This window comes from Condylostylus longicornis, unplaced genomic scaffold (genome assembly GCF_029603195.1).
Source record: "Condylostylus longicornis isolate FDR11 unplaced genomic scaffold, ASM2960319v2 ptg000004l, whole genome shotgun sequence".
In the NCBI taxonomy this organism is placed as follows: domain Eukaryota; kingdom Metazoa; phylum Arthropoda; class Insecta; order Diptera; family Dolichopodidae; genus Condylostylus; species Condylostylus longicornis.
Window position 1 is genome coordinate 18,052,825 of NW_026577973.1, and position 24,889 is coordinate 18,077,713.

At 23.2% G+C, this 24,889-nt stretch overlaps 1 protein-coding gene across 1 annotated transcript in view; it reads right to left on the reverse strand.

The window, feature by feature from the left end:
- Positions 1 to 623: 623 nt before the first annotated feature.
- Positions 624 to 24,889, reverse strand: part of LOC129613633 (transcription factor mef2A-like) — an 81,268-nt gene continuing 57,002 nt past the window's right edge. Inside the window, exon 3 of the mRNA XM_055527775.1 lies at positions 624 to 665. Within this exon, the coding sequence (XP_055383750.1) occupies positions 624 to 665 (42 nt within the window). The remainder of the gene's footprint in view (positions 666 to 24,889) is intronic.

Consider the following 24,889-nt stretch of genomic DNA (forward strand, 5'->3'; position numbering starts at 1 on the left):
CAAATTACAAGAAATAAGAAAAAGAAAGAAACAAAGCAAAAATATTACAAGACTTTTAATTTTAGAAAATATTATATAAGCATCTCTAACATCTTAAAGTTAATTTTTCCTCCAAAAATAAAGAAAAAATAAAAAAAATTTCTGTTTTACATAAAAAGGTAAAAATATTAACGTACCGCATTACTAGTTGACTAAAATGCTTTCTATTTCTCACTTATAATCAAATGTGTTATTCGAAAAATCTTAAATTGACTAAATACATTAATTGACAATAAAATTAAATAGATTATTGTAGAAAATCAATTAAAATTATATTTTATAAAGGGTAATCGCAGAAGTCAATGATAGATTAAAAAACAGAGCCGAATCTGCGTTGCTCCGCAGGCCTGAGACATTGGAACTGTGATAGGAGCTATAATCTAACGGAATATTATCTTATTGACGCAGATGCCAAAAGAAAAGGTTGCTTGTGTATCACCTTGGTAGGAGCTGCAATCCATTTTTAAGAAAAACGAATTTAATAAACTTAAGTAGTAGTGATAGAAGCGCGTTAAGAGTACGAACAAAGATTACATATTATAAATTTCCACTTTCTAACTAAGAATTAAAAATTTTATTTATTTTTAAAGCAAGAATTCATATTTAATCCAAGCCCAATAACGTTCCTAAAAAATATTTTTAATTAGAAATAAAAAGAACATTTGATTTGCGATGCAATTAAAAAATTTTGAAAATTATTATTTATTACGAGATTGTAATATTTATTGTTGTTCAAGACACTGACAGACCACGTCTTTTTAATAGATGACAAAATACTAATTAAATAATATGCAATACTATAATTTCTCGTTTCAGGATTATGTCCAAATTGCATTAACATTTTACGAACACTATACTCGGGTAATCCTGTATATAAATTTTCGCAACATTAAATTCGTCTGATTATTAAAAATAATTTATAAAATTGGAAAGCTATATAAAATAAGTTTAAAAATTATAAATTATTAAATGAGGTTTTGAGGGCAAAATTTTTTCTTTACAAAGCTTTGATTTCTATTTTTTCAAGTACACCATCAAAAGTGCAGTTTTTACTTCTAAATTACTTTAGAAATGAAAAATTTCATACAAATTAAATGAGATCTTCTAATGAGCCAGACACAAAATTTTCAAATACAAAAATAAAATTAGAAAATTAAATTTTTCGAATTGTTTTAAGAAATCTGATTAAAAAATTACAGGTAAACAACAGAAAGCAAACCGAAAAAGAAATATTTACCTTTTTAAGCTTTTTATATAAAACATTAAAGAACATAATTTTAATTATTTTTAATGTTTTTTCATAATTTTCTAAAATAACGAAAAAGAATTTTTCTCTTTTATTTTTTTTTTTTTTAATTTTTAACATTAATTTAGATAGAAAAACATCATATCATTATCATTTCATACGTTATTATTTGAAATATTTTTGTGTTCATGTATGTGTATATATATATATATGTATATACATTTGCCACAATATTTAGGATGTATAGAGGTATGCTACCAACCTATCATAGGATAAATTCATAAAATTCTTTATTTCTTTCTTGTACCTAGCTGAAAATAAGAAAAAAAAGGAATAACAAATTTTGTTTTCGTACGTGTTGAACTGCTTAAATTACTCATTTGTTCGTACACATACGTTCATATACATCGTGTGTATGTATAAATATTGCGAGTTGAGGAATAAAGGTATATGGGAATTAAGGACGAATTTAAAATCTTCGTAGTTAAAAGTTTAATTTTTTTTCTTTTTTATTTTTTTTTTTTTTGATTTTTTAATAAAATCACAATATTTTGTTAAACAAAAAAAAATTATATTCTCTTTCAATTCTATTTATTTTCTATTTCTGACATAGGCAAGAGTTTTGGGAAAACTTGTTACAGTCAAAAAATAAGAGAAAAGTAGAAAAGTTTGTTTCGAGTCCTTTCAGTAATTTTCTTTTTTTGTTTTGTTATGTTTTAAAAGAAAAGAATTCATTTTTTATTACAATAATAGATAAAAAAAAATTTTTTTTTCAATTCATAAAATATAAAAAATTTTCTCATATTTTCTTAATTTCAAAGTTTTCAAATGTAGATACTTTGAGCACGGTAAGAGTACCTACCAAATTACTTGACTTAATATGATTTTTAGATTTTCATGCATTATGAAAATCTAAAAATAGTTAAAAAGAAAATAAAAATATAAAATATTTTTTCTTTTATAAATTATTTATAAATTTCTGATTTTCTTTTTTACTTTTTTCTTCTAATATTCAGAATAGGACCTTTGTGAATATGAAAAGGACTCTCTTTATTTTAGTATGAAATATGCAATTTAGATTTTTTACACATTACATATTTTATATATGTGGGAAGATGCGATAATTTTTACAAAATATAAGTGAATAAATATAAATTATTTAAGTAAAAAAAAAACCATGAATACATACATACACACATGCATGCATATTATTAGGAAAATTCCCATTTTTTTAATTCCCTGGTTATTATAGATAAAAAAAGAAACTGTAAGAACAAGAAATATTATTCTTATAGAGAATTATTACATTCCTTGAAAAGTTTTTTGTTTATTTTAAAACAAAAACATTTCATGTTCCCTGTCCTTATTTGTTTTCTTCTTCTTTTCTTTTTTTTTTTGATATAAAACAAAAAATTTTTGATTTTTTCTTTTAAAATAAAAATAAAAACATTAAAATTAAAAGTAAGACAAAGAAAGAGAGAGAAAATAAAGGAAAATTTTAATGTTACTCAAATGAAAAGTTGTCAACTTTTCTTAGAAAAACATTACAGGATTTTTTTTTTTGGCATAACCATGGGTTCATTGGAAAACCAGAAAACCAAACAAAACAAAAGAAAATCAGAAAATCAAAATATTGAAATAATTTTATAGGAAAAGATTATTTTATTGTTTCCTTCTCTTAGAGGTTATGTTTGTTTTGATTTTTTTTTCTTTTTTGAAATAATTATGTACCCACTTGCATTATTTTGATTACCCTAGTAGTAAATTAGAAAATTATTAAGGAAAATTACTTAAATGATTAAATATTTTTTACAATCTGAAAATTTGAGTGTCCTTGTGTATCTTACTTGACAATACGCTATCTTATTGGCGGAAATTTGAATGAAGAGAGCGAAAATCGAAACTATTGATTTCTGCTCATCTCTTTCAACAATTATCTATAATAACGGAAAAAAGCAAATTTTTAGAGAAAACTATAAAAAACAATATTTTACTGCCTCTTTCTTTCTGAAAGTGAAAGCTCTTCAAAACATTAAAATGCAATAGAACACAGAACTAAATTTCTTCCTGTTTGCTTTCCCTCCCATTTTATTTCCTTAGCGTCTCTCATAATTAGAATTTTTAGTGTTAAGTGTGAAAAGAGCATTTCATTCAATTCAAATATAAAAGAAATGTTGCGGCATTCGCTGCTCTAGTTTAATAGAACTCTGAATTGCAAAATGCTACTTGGTTTCCAGTAATGTTGTTACCACATATTAAAAATATTTTATTTACATGTTTGTTTTCTTTCTAATTTTTATTTATTTTTTGTTTTTGAAAAGATTTATCTATGATTCATACAAAGTATAAAATTTTCTTTTCAATTTTTGTTTCTTTTGGTTTGTTTTCTGGTCTTAAGAATAAAGTAAAAATTTTCATAATTTTTAAAAGGGAAAATTCGTCCCCTGATGGAAAATTTAAGTAAAAATATACGCAATATGAATATTTACCATATGAATGTATTACATATAAATATAATGAATAACATATCATACTTATGGTTTCCGTAAACATATATATGGATATGTATATAATTATTGCATATGGTGAAAGTTTGCCTACCAAAATTTTATTTGTTTAAAACAAAATAAAAAAAGTGAAGAGAACACAAACAAATTAATGGAATCAGGAAGACAAAAATTACATCTAAAAAGTTTAAGAAATATTCTAGAGATCCTTACCCCATAGTAAGAATATTATAACTTATGTGTACATATATGTGTATATTATATAATTAAGAATGCAAAAAATAAAAACAAAAAGAAGAAAAATGGTGTTATTTAATTTGCTTTTTTAATTTTTTGTTATGAAATTGTTATTTTTAATGAAACTCATTGCAATAAATACAAACTTAATAATATATATATGTGAGTGTAAGTAAATGTGTATATGTTCAATTACGAATTTTTTGTAATGAATACACATTCATATGTATATAGTATGTAAATATATTTTAGATATTGTAAAATGTCTACGTGCATGTACTCATCTAGTATTCGTATTAAATAACATAATAATACTCTGTTTTTTCTTTTTTTAAATAATGTAACAGAACATATAAACTAAGTATAATATTAAAACAACCTTAAAGTGATCCCTTGGGAAGTAATTTCTACCATCAACATTCTTTATTCATTTATATCACACACATTATAAAAGTTGTCTGCGTTCGTGTTTGTGTATATGACTTAGAGTTTTAAATAATAATTGCAAAAAATTTATGTACATATATATATAATAATATATGCATATGTACGACCGTATATAATATAGTAAAAGAACAACCGTATGTGATATACCTGAGATTTTCATAATTTTCAATTCCTCTCCACATCATATAGCCGAAAACTCAAAACTCTTACAGTATCCTTTCTATTTATATATTTAATAATAATTATATAACATATTTATACTCACAAACATACATACTTATTTTTACGCATTACATTTCGTACATATGTGTGTATACAGATTAATTTAACCTTTTAAATATTTTAGAATAAAACATCATGTATTTAATGAAAAACATTAATAGAATCTGGTAATGAATATGGTAACAAAAAAAAAGAAAACAACAACAATGAAATAAGGATAACTTTGAACAAAAACAAAAAAAATTATGTACCTATAGCAGAAAATTCGAACAAAAATTTCTAAACCCAAACCAAACTCTAGTTTTATATTAGAGAACATACAGGATTAAAAAAAAAAAATTATGGAAAAAAATTATAATGAGGAAAAAACCTAATTGTGTAGAAAAGATTTTTTTTTTGCTTTCTTTTTCGGTGTTACTGAGGAGAAATTACTGATCTCATATTTTTCTTTTGTTTTGTTATTTTTACTTCACTTATTCTTCTGCAGAAGCGTGTAAAAATTAATGCTGGATAACAAAAATGAAAAAAAAAAACAAAAATTATTTTTTTATTTATTTTTTGTTCTGTGGGTTTTTAACTGTCTTTGATTTTATGACTTTTTATGACTTTTTACATTTTATAGTACATTTGGTACACTTTGGTATAATTTTAAAATATTAATAATATGAATTATACTTTTATTTTTTTTTCCTTGTTTTTTTTTAAATTTTTTTAATTTGATTTTGTTTTTTTTCTCTCTGCTTCTTTATTATATCAAATGTTTGTAATATTGCACCCCCAAAACTATGCTATAGTAATTTTAATATTTTCTCTACACAAATTTTGTGTGTCAGTAAAGTAGTTGTGACAAAACATATATGGCATATTTCAAAAATGAAACAACAATTTTTTAGCAATTTGTGATTAATTGAAAAACTAGTTCAGTTGTAGTGTCGTATGTTATGTTACAAAAATGGACAGCGACAGACACAAGTATAGAATGGTGAATTTTGTATATTCAAACGAATAATTTTCATGTTTCTTCACACAAATTGGTACTTAACTTATAGTATAACATAGCACTGACCCTCAGGTGAAGTTTGGCACGAAAATTTAATTAAATTTAAATAAAATTATTCAATATGAATTGAACAATTTAAATGGTCAAGTTATTTTTTTATTGGTATAGAAAATCTATTTGAATTGCATTTAATAAGATTTTATTAGGGCTTCGTCATATCGTAAATCGACAACTTACGAATAGCCTAAACAATCTAAGTAAAATAATTACAAAACAATTTATAATATCTAAAGAATCAAGAAGCCACTTTTCTTTTCTTATTATAACATTGAAAAATATCTGAACACTATTCAACGGGGGTGTTATGTCATCTGTGTATATGCTTAATTTATTTATTTATTTACTAAATTTTTTTTTCTTGTTTCATACATATATAAGAAAATAAAAATAATTTTTTTTTTGGTGTTAAATAAGCTGCGTTAAATAATATTTAAAAATTAATTGAAATTTGTGTATTTATGAGTATATAAAATGTGAATGTTCACTCCATATTCACAAATTTGTTATAATGTTATACATACAACCATAATATTATACAAAATTTTCATATAATTTCTTCATTCTTAAGTTGTTAGTATAGAATAAGTAAGATAACGAGTAAAAAAGGATATTAAAATTAATTTATTTATAAAATTCAAAAAAAAAAAAAAATAAACATTTTTTTTTTTATTTATTTTTTGTTTTTGGTTTAGCAATCAAAATGGGATTTTTAAAGAATAATTCTAATTAAAAACGGGTTTCTTTTAGGGATGAAAAAGATTTTTGTATAAATATAATTTAAATTTAGATTATATAAGTATAAGACCATAAGTATATATAAAGTATGTATGATTGTATTGTCATTGATATCTGAATAGTAATGTGTGACACATTGTTCATTATATGAAAACATTCATAATTAGGAATTTTAGAATAATGAGAATATACAAATTATCGATTTCATAAAATCAAAATATTTTGGCAAAATCAATGACCGATTATGGGTAAAAATTAAGAGAAAAACAAAAAAAATTGTTCGTATATGGTCAAATTGAATACGCTATGGTCAATTTTAAAAACAATCTATTTTGCACAAGTTTTCGTTGTTTTTCTAGCAGATCTGAAACAAGAAACAATTTATGGACGATGAGTGAAAGCATTTCCTATTTATTTAAAAATTAATTATAAAAAGAGAACTAAAAAAATTCATTTTAAACTTCATATCAACTTTGTGGTACCCGTACGAATGAATGCCTTCAAGAGTTGTATTGTAATTGCCATTGTGTTTTATATGCTATTTTATACACACATGAATTCTAGTTACCTCTTAAATTTATACCTTAAAGATTCTTGCTAAAAATAATGGCCATATTATCATATTGTTTATTAAAAATTTCAGTTAAAATTATACTATCAAATGACTTTTGAAGTTGTATGGAGGGTTAAGAAATTTCAAATAGTATCATTAAATGTAACAGATCCAATGAAACACTTGCTTTTGCGAAATTTTGAAATTATAGCTCTAATAATTTCTGAGGTATAGCTAAATAATTTTTGAAATTGTAGGGCTGCTACTTGAACCACTATCTCGATCTCGGCATTTAATATAAAAAATCATTTGTGAAAATGTGGTGTATTTAGCTGAAATAGTTTTTGAGGTATCATTAGAACAAATAAAAAGAATGATGGAATTCGATGCTGATCAAACTCTATATCTCAGATCGTTATTTCTTCAGGTTACAAATGGCAAGACAATTTCATAATACCCTTCGAACATACCATTGTACGGTTATAAATATGCCACACGAATTGCATTTTATTAACATTTTTCCTGAAATTGAATGTCATGACATTTTTCTTAGTAATTATTTTATAATGGACATTGCCGAATTTAGAAAATTTAGAATTCTGCTATAATTAATTTCAAATATTAAAAATATTTTTGAACCGTAAATTTATTTTAAACAAACTTTTGTATTTAAAATTTTTAAAATTTATGAATATGCATACAAGTGTCTTTTTAAAGAAGGAATTAATAACGAGAATATGTTGTTAATTAGAAGTTCTCTGTAAGGATCTCACTTCACTTTAAATTTAATAAGTCACATAAGGTATGTATATAAATTATTTAAATCCTCTACAGCAAAATATAAGTCATTAATTTACTTAAAATAAATTTATACATTAAAGTAAAATTCGTTTTCATTCACCTTTACAATTTACAAATTCCAACAATTAAATTTTTAGAATTGGACTCTTACCTGAAAGTAGAAAAAAAAGTACAAATTAGTGTGATGAATAAACAAAATACGCTTAATAATTATATGAAAACTGTTTAAAAAAATATTTTTTTTTGTATATAATTTCATTTAATTGCTTAAATTTGAAATAATTTTCGAAATTTTGCGATCTATACGTGTATTTATAGGAAGTTTAAGGTTTTGCAGACATTCCATTAAGAGTTGAACAAGTAATATTTGTTACTCTTAAAAACAATATAATAGACATTTCAAATTACTTTTATTCGTACACCAAAATGTTTCAAATGATTGCATACACTTAGGATGAAACAAAAAAAAAAAATAATTTATGTACAGAGTTGATAACAAATGAAACATCAGCCACTAAGATTTTTAAATTGAGTTTTTTTTTTCGTCAAAAGTATTTTAGGTAAAAAAAAAAAAATTAAGGACCTTTAGACTGTAAAACTTAGGCTTTTCATGTATCCTCAAGCAAATCTATTGCATTTTGCATTTTTGTGGTACAGGGCTAATGTTAGGAATTAGCAAAATGCTAAAAAACTATTAATGGGTAAAAAAATTGTATAATAATTTAAGATATTCTGCCCTTTACAAATATCTATAACAATATAATAGTTCGTTAACGACCTATTCTACAAATATCACAATAAAATAGCTTTATATTGTAGACATGCCGCTTTATTTTGATTATTCAAAATGTTCTTTAGAATTAAAATATCACATTTCAGTTTTTTTTTTGACATTTGCAATAGCTTTTTTTCTGGCAGTGCAAAAAAAATTTTATATATAATTTCAAAATGTGAAAATTGCTAAGCAAATAAAAATAAAAACATTTTTTTATTATTTTTTTAAGCGCCTATATAACTGGTGTGTGACCTAAAGCTTCGATTTCACAAATACAGGAGGACAATAACTTCCCTTTTTCTATGTTCTTTATTCCCCTTAAAACAACATGCATGCAAATTACGTAAACCTTTCTTTCTTAATATTTCAATATATTTTTATATTTTTTTTTACTTCACTGTATTTTTGTTAGTGTTGCCAAATATTGTTAATAATTTATATGAAAAAGATTTAAATTGCCAGACAAACAATATTTTCAAGAATTTTTTAACAAAAATCATGATACGGATTTGGTATAATATTGAAATCTATAAATGGTTACAAAAAAAATAAAATATAATAATTTCGAATCAAACCAATAACTATAATGTAAATAGCGCATTTTCTTTCCCTTTAACAAGAGCATTTTCTTTCCCTTTAACAAGGATTTTTCCTTACATTTTCTTTAAAAAACATTATTATACTACAGTTTGTGATTACATCAAAATTATATTGTAGAATAAAAATTACTGCACACATTCATTGTAAGAATTAGTTTTAATGGTCATTTTCCCATGGTATAACATTTGCCTATCTTTGTTAACAGACGAGCATCAAATAAAAATTTTATAAGAACATTTTTTCCAACTTTGTTTAAAATTTATCAATTAACATTTTCATACGAAACTATAAAATTACGTTGGACATATTATTATTTTTGTTGACATACATACACGCTTGTAGTCGTTTATCTATTATATTATAATTAATTGCAGAGAGGGATTGCTGCTACACCAACTATTGGTAATAAATTTCTTAATAACTTTACTACATTTCCTAACTTTACTACATGAACTTTTAAATGGAAAAATTTCTGAATTGATTTCTTCCGCTTTATTATTTTTGTTTTTTCTATGGAGAAAATTATACCTTAACTTTTAGAAAAATTGTAAGATTAATACAAAGTGATAAATTTTAGCCTATTGTAGCTTTTGCATATTAGAGCAAATATTTTATTTTCATAACAGGCTTTACTTTCTTTAACTTTCATGATTACCAGCTTGTCATACATACTGACAAATAAAACAAAAACCCATTTTTTTAATTATAATTATTTTAAAGAACCAAAAATTTTCCTTAAGTTGTATTTGTTATACAAAACTTCATTCAACATTCGAAATTTATTGTATGCGGCAACTCTTTTAAACATATTATTATAATATTATGTTTAGGTAACATTCTTATTTTTTTTTTATTATATTGTATACATTATGCCATTTCTTATATTGTTTTAATGGCTTCAAATAATCATTTCTGTTCGTTTTTCTTTTATTTCTATTAGTCTTATATTCCATATCGTATATACATTATCCTTAATGTGTACATTTTTTATGTGTATTATACATGCAGGATAATATTTATTTCAATGTTACAATTTAAATGTTTTTTGTTTTTCTTATTTTATTTTTATATATTTATTTATATATTTGTTTTACATAAATTGTTTTCAAATAAATTTAGGTAAAGTTATACCATTTTGTATATAACCTTCAATTCTATTACCTCATCTATGCTATACTATTATGTATGTATGTACATATAACATGTAGAACGAATAAAATTAATATATCGCGTATATATTTATTTTTTGATCTTATATAATGGGAAGAAATTAAAATAGGACAATTATGTGTGTATACAAATATAATGTTTGAATATCATATTCAGAAACTTTATACCCATACATAAAATACTTATTATACAACTCGTATACTCATTCATATAGTACAGGAGTCCAAACTACTGGTCTTTAAAAATTAATCAATTTTTTATAATATCGAAGAACACAAAACGTATAATAGCTTCTTCAGAGGAATTTTTAGTATAATAGAATCTTCAGAGGAATTTTTTCTCTTTCTCAAAAACTATTTGTGAATAATAAATATTAATTTAAAAAATAACTACTATGTGTTTTGTACTTTAATTTGTGTAGCTTTAAATAAAAACTTTATTGATCGTTTACTACTGAATGTCATTTAATATTACAGTAAGATGCGGTAACTACCAGAATTTAACTATGTTACCCCCCTGGTATTAGCAGGTTTTCTTTCACTTATGAAATGTTCTCAAACTTAAAAAAAAAATACGTTATATAACACGTCTATAGTTTCATATAGTTTTAACTTTTATCCTTTTTTATAAGGTGTCAAATAATAAAAAAAAAAACTTTATATACTTATATATAAGAGTTTTAAATTGGAAGTTAAACAAAATGAAGAAAACAAAAACAACAAAAAACACGATGGATATTTGATATGCCTGTTTAATAGATTTTGACAGCTTGTTTGGCACTTGTTAGTTTATTGATCGCAATAAACTTTATAATGGTAAACTTTTATAAATATTTTTACCCAAAAATAACTTTATTTTTTTTCCTTATTATATGGTTACTTTTATTATTATTGATGGTGATGGGAAATAAATAAAATGTAAAATGTTGGAAAAATGAAAACGTTTATAAAAAAAAAATATCTAAAACTTACATTTAAAAAAGAAAATAAAAGAGAAAAGAAAAATTGTATATGAAAAATATTCGGTCAACTTTTTCGTAAAACTATACACGTATCCTATATATATCAGGTGTATATTTAAACATTAATACTCGTACATGTGCGTTTGTGTATCATAAGATAAATTGAAAAGGATAGCATAAAAAAATTTGGATAAAACTTAAAATATCTCTATTTTATACCCACATACACATTCTATAGAAAAGTATTATTATCCTTTTATGTGTTTATTTAAATGAAAACTATATAAGTTTCATATATATGCATATATGTATGCGATGGGTAAACCAGTAAAGAAAATATTTATTATTTAGGCACAACACATAAAATTTAAAGAATTTTTATTTTAAAATTGAAATTTATTACAGTGCGAATTACTTGTAGAAATCGAATAAACAATAAAACTTAATGATGTTATTAAAGAATTTAAATAACTTTAGTGGACCTTGACTCGGAGCGAATTATTCTCGTTATATAAATATACTTACATATGAACAATATGCATACATATAAAAAAAATGGAATTTTCAATTAAGATGTAACTTCATGATGATAAGAATTTCAAAAATGTTTTAATTCTAAAATTTAGTCAATGCCAATAGATAAACACTACACGTGGGCTGGTTACAAGCAAAAATTGTTTAAATCAGTTTTGAAACTTCTTAATTTTTTTCCGTATCCGAATCGCAAAAATCAAATATTCTATATATATTATTAACTGCCCAATCATGCGTGTCGCCTTTTTACTCACTGTTAATCACTTTCGAATAAAACTTCGTTCTTCTAATGGATATTTCATGATTTTCCAACAAGATTACTTAATTTTTCAATAGAATTTTCGTATTTTTTCTCAAATTACCGACTGAACGTTCAAAAAGGAATTGAATAAATTTTGTTTACTTTTTTGAAAAAATCGAATTATGCAATATACCGAATAATTCTTCTCCCTTGAAAATTACATTATACAAATATTATGATAGTTACTCACTTTCTTCTCACTTGCTAGTAAATTAACGAGATAGCCGATCAGACCTTAAAATTTGATATTTTTATCTTTTATCTTTGCTATGGACAACTTTACCAAAGTTGTCCATAGCATTCCAAACATCCGAATAAAATCATAGAAGACATGATTTTTTCTCATTAAAAATAATATTGAATGCAACTGTGGGACCTTTCAAAAATTTGCAATCTCTTCATCTACTCCATTTAAATTACATAAGTTTTCATAGAAGAGAAGTAAAGTCTTGCAGAATAAATCCATCCAATTTACCTACCTATAATATTTTAAATGAAATTTCCCAATTAGACTTTCTGGTTATCCATAGAAAAACATTTTTATTTTCAACATATGTAAAATATTTATATAAATTTTAATTTGCGTACCACAAAAATTTCCTATAATTTTCAATTAAATTGAAAGTTTGTGATTTCGCCCATTTAGCATTTACACTTTTAAGCTATTTTAATTTATAGTTCTTAAAAATCAAAGCGAAAGTTCTATGTATTTTCGTATTCTCGTTTAAGAGACCCTAGTTGAAAAATTCTGTAAAAAAATTGATGTATTTAAAAATATTTTAATAACTTGTATAATTGTTAATTATGACCTGTGAGAATATGCATTTGGTGTGTACTGCATCACTTCGCCCAGCCTGATTGACTAAATTGTTCACGTCTTCTAAACAAACGTTTATAAACACCTAAAACGACAATATATATACTAAGGAAGAATCTAGGGTTTATTGGCAGCCTTACAATATAAGTTTCATACTTCAAAACTTTGAAATATTATTTTTGGACCATTTATCATGATTTATGGAAAATAAAATTCTAGTTTTATTAAAAAAATGTTTTTCTTTATTTTTCAAAAACTACCAATTTTAAAAATTTTCGTATCTATGCGCGTTTATAGCTTCTATATATTTAATTTTAAAAGTGCATTTGTTATATTTTTCCCTTTTAATAATGCGGATATAATCAATTATAGTGGATCATAAAATATACTAGAAAAATGCATCTTTCTTCAAAATTCTTATATTATCAAGGTAAGAGAATGTTCTTAGAATTTAATGCATGTGATATTATCTTAAAAATATATTTTATAATATCTAAGTTTTTTTATATTAAATTCCTAACATAATATAATTTTTCATGTTAAATTTTCTTTAAGAAAATGGAAAAGAAAAAAAAAAAGAAGAAAGGACAATAAAAATTTTGAATTTCTCTTAAACTTTTCATTTTTATTCTCTCGTATTTCTCTTAAGTTTAAATTTCTTCTATAATGTACAATATTAAGAAAAAAAATATTTTGTTGTTTTGTTCTTCTTAAATTCTATATTCGTTTTTTACTATCATATGTTTTTGTTAAGTTCTTTATTTTTATAATATATTTGTTTTTTGTTTTTTATATTTTTTAATAAGATATGCAGAAAGGATATCTAAATTCTAAGAAAAATTACAATATAATACAATAATTCCAGAATGAAATCGCCCAAGAGTGCACTTTAGAGAACTCAAACCAATCAACGGTGTACACAAATAAAATGAAGAAAATAAAAAACAAAGTAGCGGGATAAAGCAAAATTAAGTTGAAGATATGAATAAGGTAAACAAATACACACATAGTTCAGTTTGTATTATGCTTACAAAACGGAGAAACGAATTGGTAGGAATAATAGTTGGATGAAAAATAAAATTAGAATGGTACGCTGTAACACGACAAAAACAAAAAAAAAAGGAACAACAACAACAAACACGAATAATGTAAAACGTATATTAAATTTTTTTCCTTTCATTTCAAATGCCCATAGACTTTAATATTATACAATTGGTTGCTGGCCTGAATTTAAAGCACAAACAAAAAAAGCTAAATTCAAAAAAGAAATATGCCATAGCCGTTATTCCAAGCAATTTTAAAACATTAATATTGCAAGGGAAGAAAATGAAAAAAAAAAAAACAAAATAAAAAAAAAATTTAAATAAAAAAAATTTTGAATTAAAATACTGGTTTAATTCTAGAACGCTTGTCTGCCCATATAAAGAAAAAATTTTTTGTAATATGTTCTTCGACATTGTAATGCTTTCGTTATTCGTAAAACAGTGGGTTCTAAAATTGAATTTTTAATGAATTGAAATAGTTTACTTAAATTTTAAGAGTAAAATCGTAAAGGCAAAATTTCACTACAATGCCACTATTTAAAAAAAATTTTTGGTAAATAAGAAAATGTTGCAAATAGTAAAAATAAACTTCTGCTCATTCTGATTTTCAGGAGCGAATTTCCTCTCACAATTGTAAATTAAATAAATTTTGTTATCACAAAAAATAAATCAATGTTTCATCCGTCCAGTTTATTCAAGCTTAGCTATAACAAGTAAATGCTTGGCCCTCAATTAAAACAGAAGGTCTTTTTTGTAAGGATTTAAAAATAAATTGCTACCATATTGAAATTTGAAGAAACCGGTTCTGAACTTCGATTATACAATTTTTTAATTAAGCAACTTAATGGTGAAGTATTAATTAGACATCCTTGTAGGATTAAGGAAATAAATTAAAAGATTTATGGTTTTTATAGTTTAATAATTAAAAAAGTGGTGCAAAGCCGTATAATGAATAATCTTGGAAACTTAATAATAGTATTGGTTACACTTCACCGAATTTGTTAAAGAAAAAAAAATTTTAATTCAAGTTTTGCAAAGTCAGTAAATTATACTTTCTTGGAATTTCAATTTTGTGAGGTTTAGACTGCTAGAAGTAATCTAAACCTCACTTTGTTACAAACTTGAAGTCACATGCATGTCGAAAATAAATCCTTTATATTGTAATGAAAACTCAGAACATGCAAGAAAACATCAATAAAATAAAAAAAATAAAAAAGAAAAAAAAAACGGGAAAATTGAAAGAAAATTCTGTTTATAAAAATTTAAAATACATAAAAAAGAAACAGAAAAAAAGTAGGGAAATGTAATTCACAATGTCTAGCCTAAAGTGTTGATATTTACTTGTTTTGTTCTAAAATTTTTTTTTTCATGTACCTTGGTAACATTTTTATTACACATAACTGAAGCTTTAACATTAGCATTGCAGTACTTTGCCACACCGGCGACTGAAACTACAAATTTTTTGATTTTCATCAATTATTTTTTTTTTTCTATTATTTTTACCCCCTTTCTAAAAGACCCTTCTCAGGAAATTTGCTTTCGTTAATATTAACACAAATACCTACAGATTTCTTGGGCAAATATATTTTTACCTATAGAACAAAAAGAATGAGAAAAAGGAAAAAGAAAATCAAGTTAAAAGGGAAAAATATAAGATAAAGTCAAGTACATAAAATAATTTCTTATACAGTTTGCCGTTTTGAAATTGCTGAGAGTAAAAAATTGGACATCAGAATTGATAATTGGGAATTGAATTGCAAAAGCGATAAAAAAAATTTTTTGAAATCAAAAATTACAGTTTCCATCTTGTAAAACTCTGGATACAATACTTTGTGTGGTTACGTTATAAAAATTTAAAAGCGGTGGGACGAAAGGAAAATTTTTCCAATTTTATATTTAGAAAGCAGTCTAGTTCTATTAGTTGGAAAAAAAACTGGTTCAGTGTTTGAGTAATCTCAATTTTTCTTAAAATCAAAATGCAATTTGAATTTTGTTCTATAATTTTTCATAAACAATACTCTGACATAAAAACATACTTAATTTTAACGGGGTCATATTCTACAATTAAACTTACGCAAATATAAAAACCCTAATTATGTTTGAGAAAGGTTTTTTTCCTAATCAAATTCATTCCAGACATGCGTTTTCATAAGATGTAAATTAAATTTATTAAAGACAAAATTTATTCGTGTAACCAACTGGTATAATGTTTGCTATAAATTTATTAAAAAAAAAAGTATAATTTAATTTAAATAATATATGAGCTCAGCATATTATAATCGTCCTTATAATCCTTCGTACTTTTTTCAAAAAATAACAATCTTATTTAAAGAAGACCTCTTTAGCATTTGCAATTTCCTAGTACACACTAATCCTCAATTTTACTTAAAAAATAATTCGAAATTGTTTTGAAATTACGTTTTTGTTTTTCTTTTTCAGTCTGGGATTATAAAAACAGTTAAAAATTTGTAAAATCATTAAGTGATAACCATTTTCAAGAAAATTTTTCAAAAACTACAACTTCCAACAACCAAAAAAATAAAAACTATATAAAAAGGTGAAATTCTTTTAAAAAAAAAAATGTTTATCAAGTTGTTATCTTGGTTGTGTAATTTATAAAAGTATATTTCAGTACACACATAGGTTAATAGGTATACATATGTATATGTTATTAAGTAAAGATGAAAAAGGGAAATAAATAAACAAAAAACTACAAAAAAAAAAACACAAAAATAAAAAAAAAGGACAATGAACATCAGCTTAGTAAGCATGGCGTTTTCTCTCTCTTTTTTTACAGAATTGTAATTGAATTTTAAATAAACTATTAGGAACAGAGATGTTTGTAAAGAAAAAATGTACTTATAAAATCGTGAATTCATGAATTTCTATATATACTTCTATAAATAATAATACACTTCAATACCTCTACATATATTCTAAATGTATACATATACATATATATAAATTTACTTTCATATATACAAAATAATGATTTTCATTTTATATATATATACTTTCAGAAAATACGTGTCTGCTTCTTGTGTATTATAAAATATTAAAAAAAATATTCTTTTCCACTATTTGTAAATGTATAAATATTGTACATAATTTAACGCGAAAAAGTTACCAAGTGGGTTTAAAATTGAAAAAATAAAATATATGTATGAATGTGTTTACATACATATAATTTATTTATATTATATAAGATTTTAAATATTACAAATTAATGTGCAGTAAATTAAATATTTTGTTACTCATTTAATTGAACTATTTCACATAAAATTGTACATTATATGGAAATGTCACCGATTGATTACAAAAAGAAAAGAAAAGAAAAGAAAAGCGCAGAAAAATATCCTGGTATGAAAAATTATAATTTAAAACGAGGCAAAATAGAGTTGACCTCGATACTGATCAAAAACATACACTTGAGTCTACTTATATCTCATGCCATTATTTTTTAGCGTTACAAACGGTAAGGCAAATTTAGTATACTCTTCGAACATACGTTCGTACGGGTATAAAAATGCGAGAAATATGGGGGCTGTTCGACAAATGTAAAAAAATTCTTTAAATTTAATAAATAAAGGGTGTTCATCGTACATAATCAAATTATTTATATATACGAAACATACATTCAAACAGACAATATAATTTTCGATTTGGAGCTTAAGTATGATTTGCTGTCTTCAAACTTGAATAAAAAACAAACCACTAGAAACTTAACTAATTTTCTGCCAATACTTTAATTATTTAGCAACAAATAATTATTTTAAAATTAAAACATTTAGTCACAATCAAAATATTTATTATTTGTACGATATGAAAAAAAAGTCTGAGTTTTCCAATCAGGTTAAAATTACACTTCGTAATTTTGTAAATTTTTCTAAAATTTCGAATCAAAAAAAAAAGTTATAAAGCTCGAAACACTTAAAACTCAAACACTTTTCCTCTCTCAATATTTTAAAAGTTATCAAAAGTAAAATGAATTTTGAGAGTTTTTCAAAATTTCGACTCTTACAATATAAAAACAAAATACAGTAGTAATCATTTCTATCAAAGTGCTCTCAGTTACCCTTTGAAACAAACACACAATATTTTTGGCAAAAAAAAAAAGTAGTTTAAAATCTATTTTGTATTCGTGTACATTTATGGAACCTACATAGAATCATAAACATTTCAGAAAAATATTATGCTTATATATCGTATATATATATATATACATATATAAAGGCTTCGTTTCTTTTAACTTACGAAGAATTAAAAAGGATACTTTTTCAAAAATATTTCTAAAAGTATTAAAAAAACTTTAAAAAAGTTCGTGAAAAATTTCGTGTTACTACAATTTTTTTTTGTCTTTTTTGATAGTTTACCTGTTAAAATTTTAGTATGTATACATATATACATATATACATTTTTATTCCTTTTATGTTTGTTTAAGTAAAGATTCATTCCGTAGAGTACATATACTCAAATAGCACAGAATAGCTTTAAATATGTAAGAGAAAAAATTTAGAAAAAAGAGAAAATTAAATATTTTTCTTTATTTTTTAAATGCCTGTAAAAGTGGTCATTTGAATACCCTCGTGAGCATAAGTAAGAACAGTAGCTCCATGCTTAAGGTATATATGTATTCCTAAAGTATAAAATTAATTTTGAAATCATCTATACATAGTTAACTTAATAGAATCTATTTAGTTTTAATATGAACAATATTACAATTAATTTTTTTAATTTTCGCCGCAATTTATGCAATTTTCACAAACTTTTATAACTTCCATTTAAAAGAAAAATCCTACAATATTTATTTTGAAGTTCAAATTTGAAAGGTTTTGTTATTACAGTTTACTTATCGAATTCTTTACATAAAATTTGGAATAATTTTTACAAAAATTCAAAATGAATAAAAAAATATGGCATTGAACGTAACTAAACATTTTGCAAGATGAGAAGTTTTTATATAAAAATATATGTTACATATATCTAAATTATAAAACTGCCTACAGAGAAGACATGCGTTTATGACTGATATGCTTAAATTAACGCAAAATTTTACGCTGAACAAGAATAAAGAAGCGCAAACAAATTCTCAAGTAGTTACAAACTTCATATTTAATACGCCTCTCATTAAAATTTAGGGTACAAGAGCAATAAAATCATATATTATTTTCTATATTTATTGTATAAAAAACTAGGGAAATAAAAAAATCAGTTTATAAAAATAAATTTTATTTTATGAAATATTTGATGGGTTGTAAGCATAAAAATGTTAGAAACTTATTGTAATGCTTATTAGTTTTTTTATTTGAATTATTTCAAATCTACCTTTTTTTTGTACCCATTTCAAATTTCTGTACCATATGACCCTGAAAAACTAAAACAGATTATTTCTAAGTACAAATTTATTTTCTACAATTCTGGGTCTATAATGATCCTACACAGAAAAAAGTGAAATTATCTATTTCAATGTTGTATTTTCAATGAAAATTAAACAAAATTTCAATCTAATATTTTATTATAAAAATATTTTCATAAATAGCTTTGAATGGTGGTTTTTGCAATGAATATGCAAAATTAATTACAAGAAGGAAGAAATGTCGAACAAAAGCATTTAGTCTTACAAAAAGCAAAATATTTTAAATGTAATAGTTTCACGTAAAGTAAGATTAAGATGACGTGTTTTGTGCGAAATTGCGTATACCCTGTATGACGGTTAACAAAATTTTTAAAATGAAGAAATCTTATTACTCCGAAAATAAGTTAATAAATTGTGACTATTTAATCAATTTTGTTATAATGAAAATATTTACCGCGCAATTTCAACAAACTGTTTATGTAGTTTGTTTATATAGAAATTAAATCCTAAATTATTCGGAGACACCGATTAATATATTTTTTTTCGAAAATGAATTGTAATTTGCATATTAACGTAATAAATTGTTTTAAATTTGAAATAATTATATTAGAGTAACGATTAATATCGACGAGCATTAATTAATTCCAAATCGACAATTGACATTTCACATTTTAGAGAATAACAAGAATCACTCACTGATTTACCTGACCAAAATAAAATATAACAAAGTATCGTGTTATTTTGCAATTTACATCTCTTCTTTTTTAAACGAATATAAATAAAATATATAGAACAATTTCAAATAAATATTGAAAACCCAAAAGGACGAAAAATATGCCTATTATAAATCTATATTTTATACATTTCTCATCAACAACGTAATCATTTGAAATGAACTTAAGTGTACTCCTTGCTTGATTCGACTCATTAAATACGATACGATGCGAAAATTAGTGGATCACAAAGTAAAAAGATGAGAAAAAAAAATCAAAAAGCAAAAATAAAAAAGGTAACGCCCAATTACGATGATGAGTTTAAAAGAAAAGAAAATTTGTAATAAAAAATAAAAGGATCATAAAAGAAAAGGAGGAAAAAACTTGAAAAATTGTAGAAAAAAGAAATAAAGGATTTAATATTGTTGTTTTTGTTATCCTTTAAGACCTATTTTATCCAAATTTAAATGATCTATTTACGTTTCTTTTATTCCAAAAAAAAAATAATATTCTAGATATTCAAAAGAGTTTTTATTTTTAATTTTATTAAACGGGAACTTTAAACAAAAATTACCTGAACTGTAGAGAAATACTGATCCCTTCTTAAAGAATAATTTTTCTACTATTTTAAACTATTTCGGCCTATTTTAATTTTAACCTATTTAAATATCTATAATTTTATTAAATTCTTAAAGTAATTTGTAACTCTTTAAATTCAGAATAATCACCTCATTTGAATAAGCGAACTTTGAATTTTTTTAATCTCTTAATTTCATCATCAGATTTTTGGAGATTAAATGTAAAGTTTCGGAGATTTTTCTTATACCAATAATATTATTAAAATTCCTTCGTGTATCCTTGTGCCCATTTATATGAATATTATTGTTGTTTTTCCATTGAATTCTAACAGTTTAAGAGAATAGATCAAATACTTTAAAATTTGTTAAATATATAGAGAATTAATTTTAATGAACTCTTTGATTTTATTTAAAAGGTTTTAATTAGAAACCTATTTTAATGGAAAAAAAAACATTTTTTTCAACAATTCCATTTAATAAACATTTTTATTAAATTAAATTCAGGAAAAGTTTTTAGATCTCATATCAGAAATTTACACGATTTTTGATTAGAAATCAAAAATAAAGAAAAAATTCTTTAGATTCTTCAAGAAATAGATAATTCAAAAAACAAAAATAAATTTAATGTACAACCGTCTGTATTTAATGAAGAACTTTAAGTGTACTAGAAAAACAAACTTAAATATGAAATTGTTTGATAACAAAAAAAATTATTTCGAAATTTTAGCTTAATTTATTAAAATTACAGTTTATCTCCCATCCCTATTAAAGCAATATTTATAAGAGCCTTGACAAAATTTGATGAGTCTTCTTTCGTAGCAAAAGAAATTGTTAAAGGAAAATATTTTTCAATTTATTGCCCTTATTAGCAGTTTCTATAGATTAGAGCACTATCAAATATTCGTGTTACAAAATTCGTTAAAATCATAACAAAATTTTTGTAGAGGTTTAAATGCCATAGCTTCGTCGAGGAAAAAAAAATAATGTTGTTTTCTTTTATCAAAAATATTTTCTTCATTCTTATTTAAAAATCTCTTTAAAAAAATCAAAATTAATAAAAATAATTTACCATTTCTCAAATCTCCTCTTATAACAAAATTTCTTAAATTTTTTTTTAATTTCTAACAAAATTAGACCATCACTTTTATGAAATATGCTTTCTATTCTACTTTTTGTGCAGTATAGAGGAATTTTTTTTTTCTATATTTTGTCCGAATAATCTAAAATTTTACTTCTTTACAATAACAATTCATGTTTCAAGTTTCACTTAAAATATGACGCTGAACCTTATAGAAAAAGCTTTGACATTTACAAAATTTTGAAATTTCCATACCTTAGAGTTAAACAAATTAACAAAAATCTTCATAATGTTTTTAATATTTTCATTTTCTCTCTTTTATTTTTTTTTTAGTGTTAACCTCTAAGAAGCAAAAATGAGTAAAAAAAAAATATCTTAAATTACTTATAGACCTACACATAAAGTAAAAAAACAAAAAGCAAAACAATATAGAAAGAAAAAAAAAAAAAAAAAAAAAAATATTCTATAAAAATCCTAGTTAAGGATTTAATTCGAGGAAAAACACTAATATTTTGGGAAATGGTGAAGTAAATTTTAAGAAAACAAAACAAGAAATTAAGAAAGAAAAAAAAGGATAAGAAGAAACTCAAGAAAATCAACACAAATTTAAGAAAATAATAGAAAAACAGTTACAAGGAAAAAGTCAATAAAGTTGTAAAAATAATAGTATAAGAATATATACAAGTACCTATGCGTATATACATACATACATATAGAACAAGCAGTAAAAAAGGGATGATGACAAAATCTAAATATACGTGTAAGTGGTTGTGTGTGTATGTGGATTTGTACACAAATGTAAAAGAAATAAAATAATTTTATTAATGGAAGGTCATTTTGAATAGATCTTTGTCATTAATAATTGAAATAGGATTCATTATAGTAACAAAAATAACAACAAAACTTCAAAAAAAGCAAACAACATAGGGAAAAAATACACCAAGAGAATTGTACAGTTTTGTTATAGCGGTCATTCAAAAAAAAAATTTCTTTTTCGTATTTTGGGGTTTTAATTTTCTTACTTTGTTGTTTTATTTTTGTTTATTACTATTTTATTTATAGGTTTGAATCCCTGGTTGATTGGTCGGTTGATTATTTGTTTTTTTTTTGTCATATTCTTATTTTGTTTTCGTTTTTTTTCACTTTAATTTAATAAATTAAATGAAAATTAATAAAACATTATTTTTTTTCCTTTTTGTTATCGTTTTTTCTATACCTTTTCTTGTTTTTTTGCTTTTGATATTTTTAATGTCATTTTTACCTTTTGTTGTTATATCAACAAAAGCAATTCGTTCTATATATCTAGGCCTGCCTACCTACCTAGGGTGTATATATATTTTTTTCTCCTTAAATTAAAAAATATCCTGGCTTATTTTATTTTAATTTTTGTTTATTATTATTATTCGCTTATTTTTTTTTTTTTTACTTGTGCTGTGAATATAGGAAAATTAAAATATATTAAATAAATTAAAAAAAAAAAAAAATTGTTTTTCTATTAATAGGAAAAAGAAATAATAAAAGGACAAAAGAAAGAACAGTAGCAGGTATGACAAACAGCCTAAAAGAAGAAAATTTAAAACGGTAAGAAAAGAAAAAAAAAAGGTTAAGAATATGCCAACCGTTTATCATTTCGTACACTTTGCGCTTTATTTACCTAAATCCGTCAAGATGTGAAGTACGATATTAATTCTTTTTTTTTTATTTTTCAACATTTTCTATAAGAGGTCCTTTTCAAATTAATTTATTATTAATTTTTTTTTTGTTTTTTTGTTTTCTTTTTTCTTGTTTTGCATTTCTTTTAAGCCTTAGATAATAATTGTACGTATAGTGGGCACAAACATTTTAAACAAAATAAAAAAAAGGACTAAAGAAATGTTTTAGAAAGTTTACTAATAGACTTTATTTATATATATATCTACATTTACAAATATATATATATATATATATATATATGAGAAATTCTTGCCTATAAACCTATAATAGCTACAATGTAACTTGTATATACGTGTATGTGATTATTATTTTCATTAAAATTTTATTTCTTTATTTTTTGTTTTTTAGATTTATTAAAAAAATTTCTAGGAATTTATGTCTTATCCAAAATATAATTGTATATATATAAATTATTTTATATATATATATATTTACTTCCATTTAATTAATATTAGGACATTAAATTTGATTAATTATAATTAAATAATTGATAATTGAAAATTTGATTTTAATTAAAATGGCTATATCATTTAAGAATTTGTTATTAAAATTTTAATTAATGATTATTAATAAATAAATAAATTTTCTTAAGATGTCCAGATGTGTGTATGTATACTTGTATTAAGGAAAAGATATAAAAGTGCATTAGTTTAATTATATGAAATTATTTTAAATAAGGATTTTATATTTCCATTTTTTCTGTTTTACTTTATCTAAATATAATGTTGTTATTTAATTGATTTTTCAATTTAATTTAATTAGTTTAGAGTGCTCAATAATATGTGTTTTGTGCAATATTAAATTATTATTGTTTCAGTCTTCGAATTGTGAAAACTTTAAAAATTTTAAATTTAAATATAATTGAGTGGCATTTAAAGACATTCAAAAAGTTATTAATTATATAGACACGAATGATAAGAACAACACTGGGTAAAATTTTTAGATTTTTAAATTTTATTATATTTTACCGATAATAAATATTTTGATAAGCCTCCTTGGCTGCTTGCTAATAAGACAAGTCATTTTATATATTACATAATTATTATGACATTTTATTTAAATGGTAAACTTGTACTGTAGTAAAAATGTGCAAATATGCTTCCAAAACTTTACAGTTTTTCTCTTTAACGTAGAAATTTCACATGTAACAAATATCATTTCAAAACTTTGCAGTTTTCCCCATAAACGAAGAAATTGCATATATAACAAATTTACGACTTTTAAAATGATTTTTCAAAATTCGGAAATATTACCGTAAAAATCAGATTTCGTCCGAGTGGTTTACTAAAAAAAAGTTCATTTGGTATGAATTCATTAAAACCCGTATTGCCGAAGCGCTTGCTAGAAAATTTTTAATAAAACATCTTTAATAAATCTTTCAATAAAACTTTACAATAAAATTC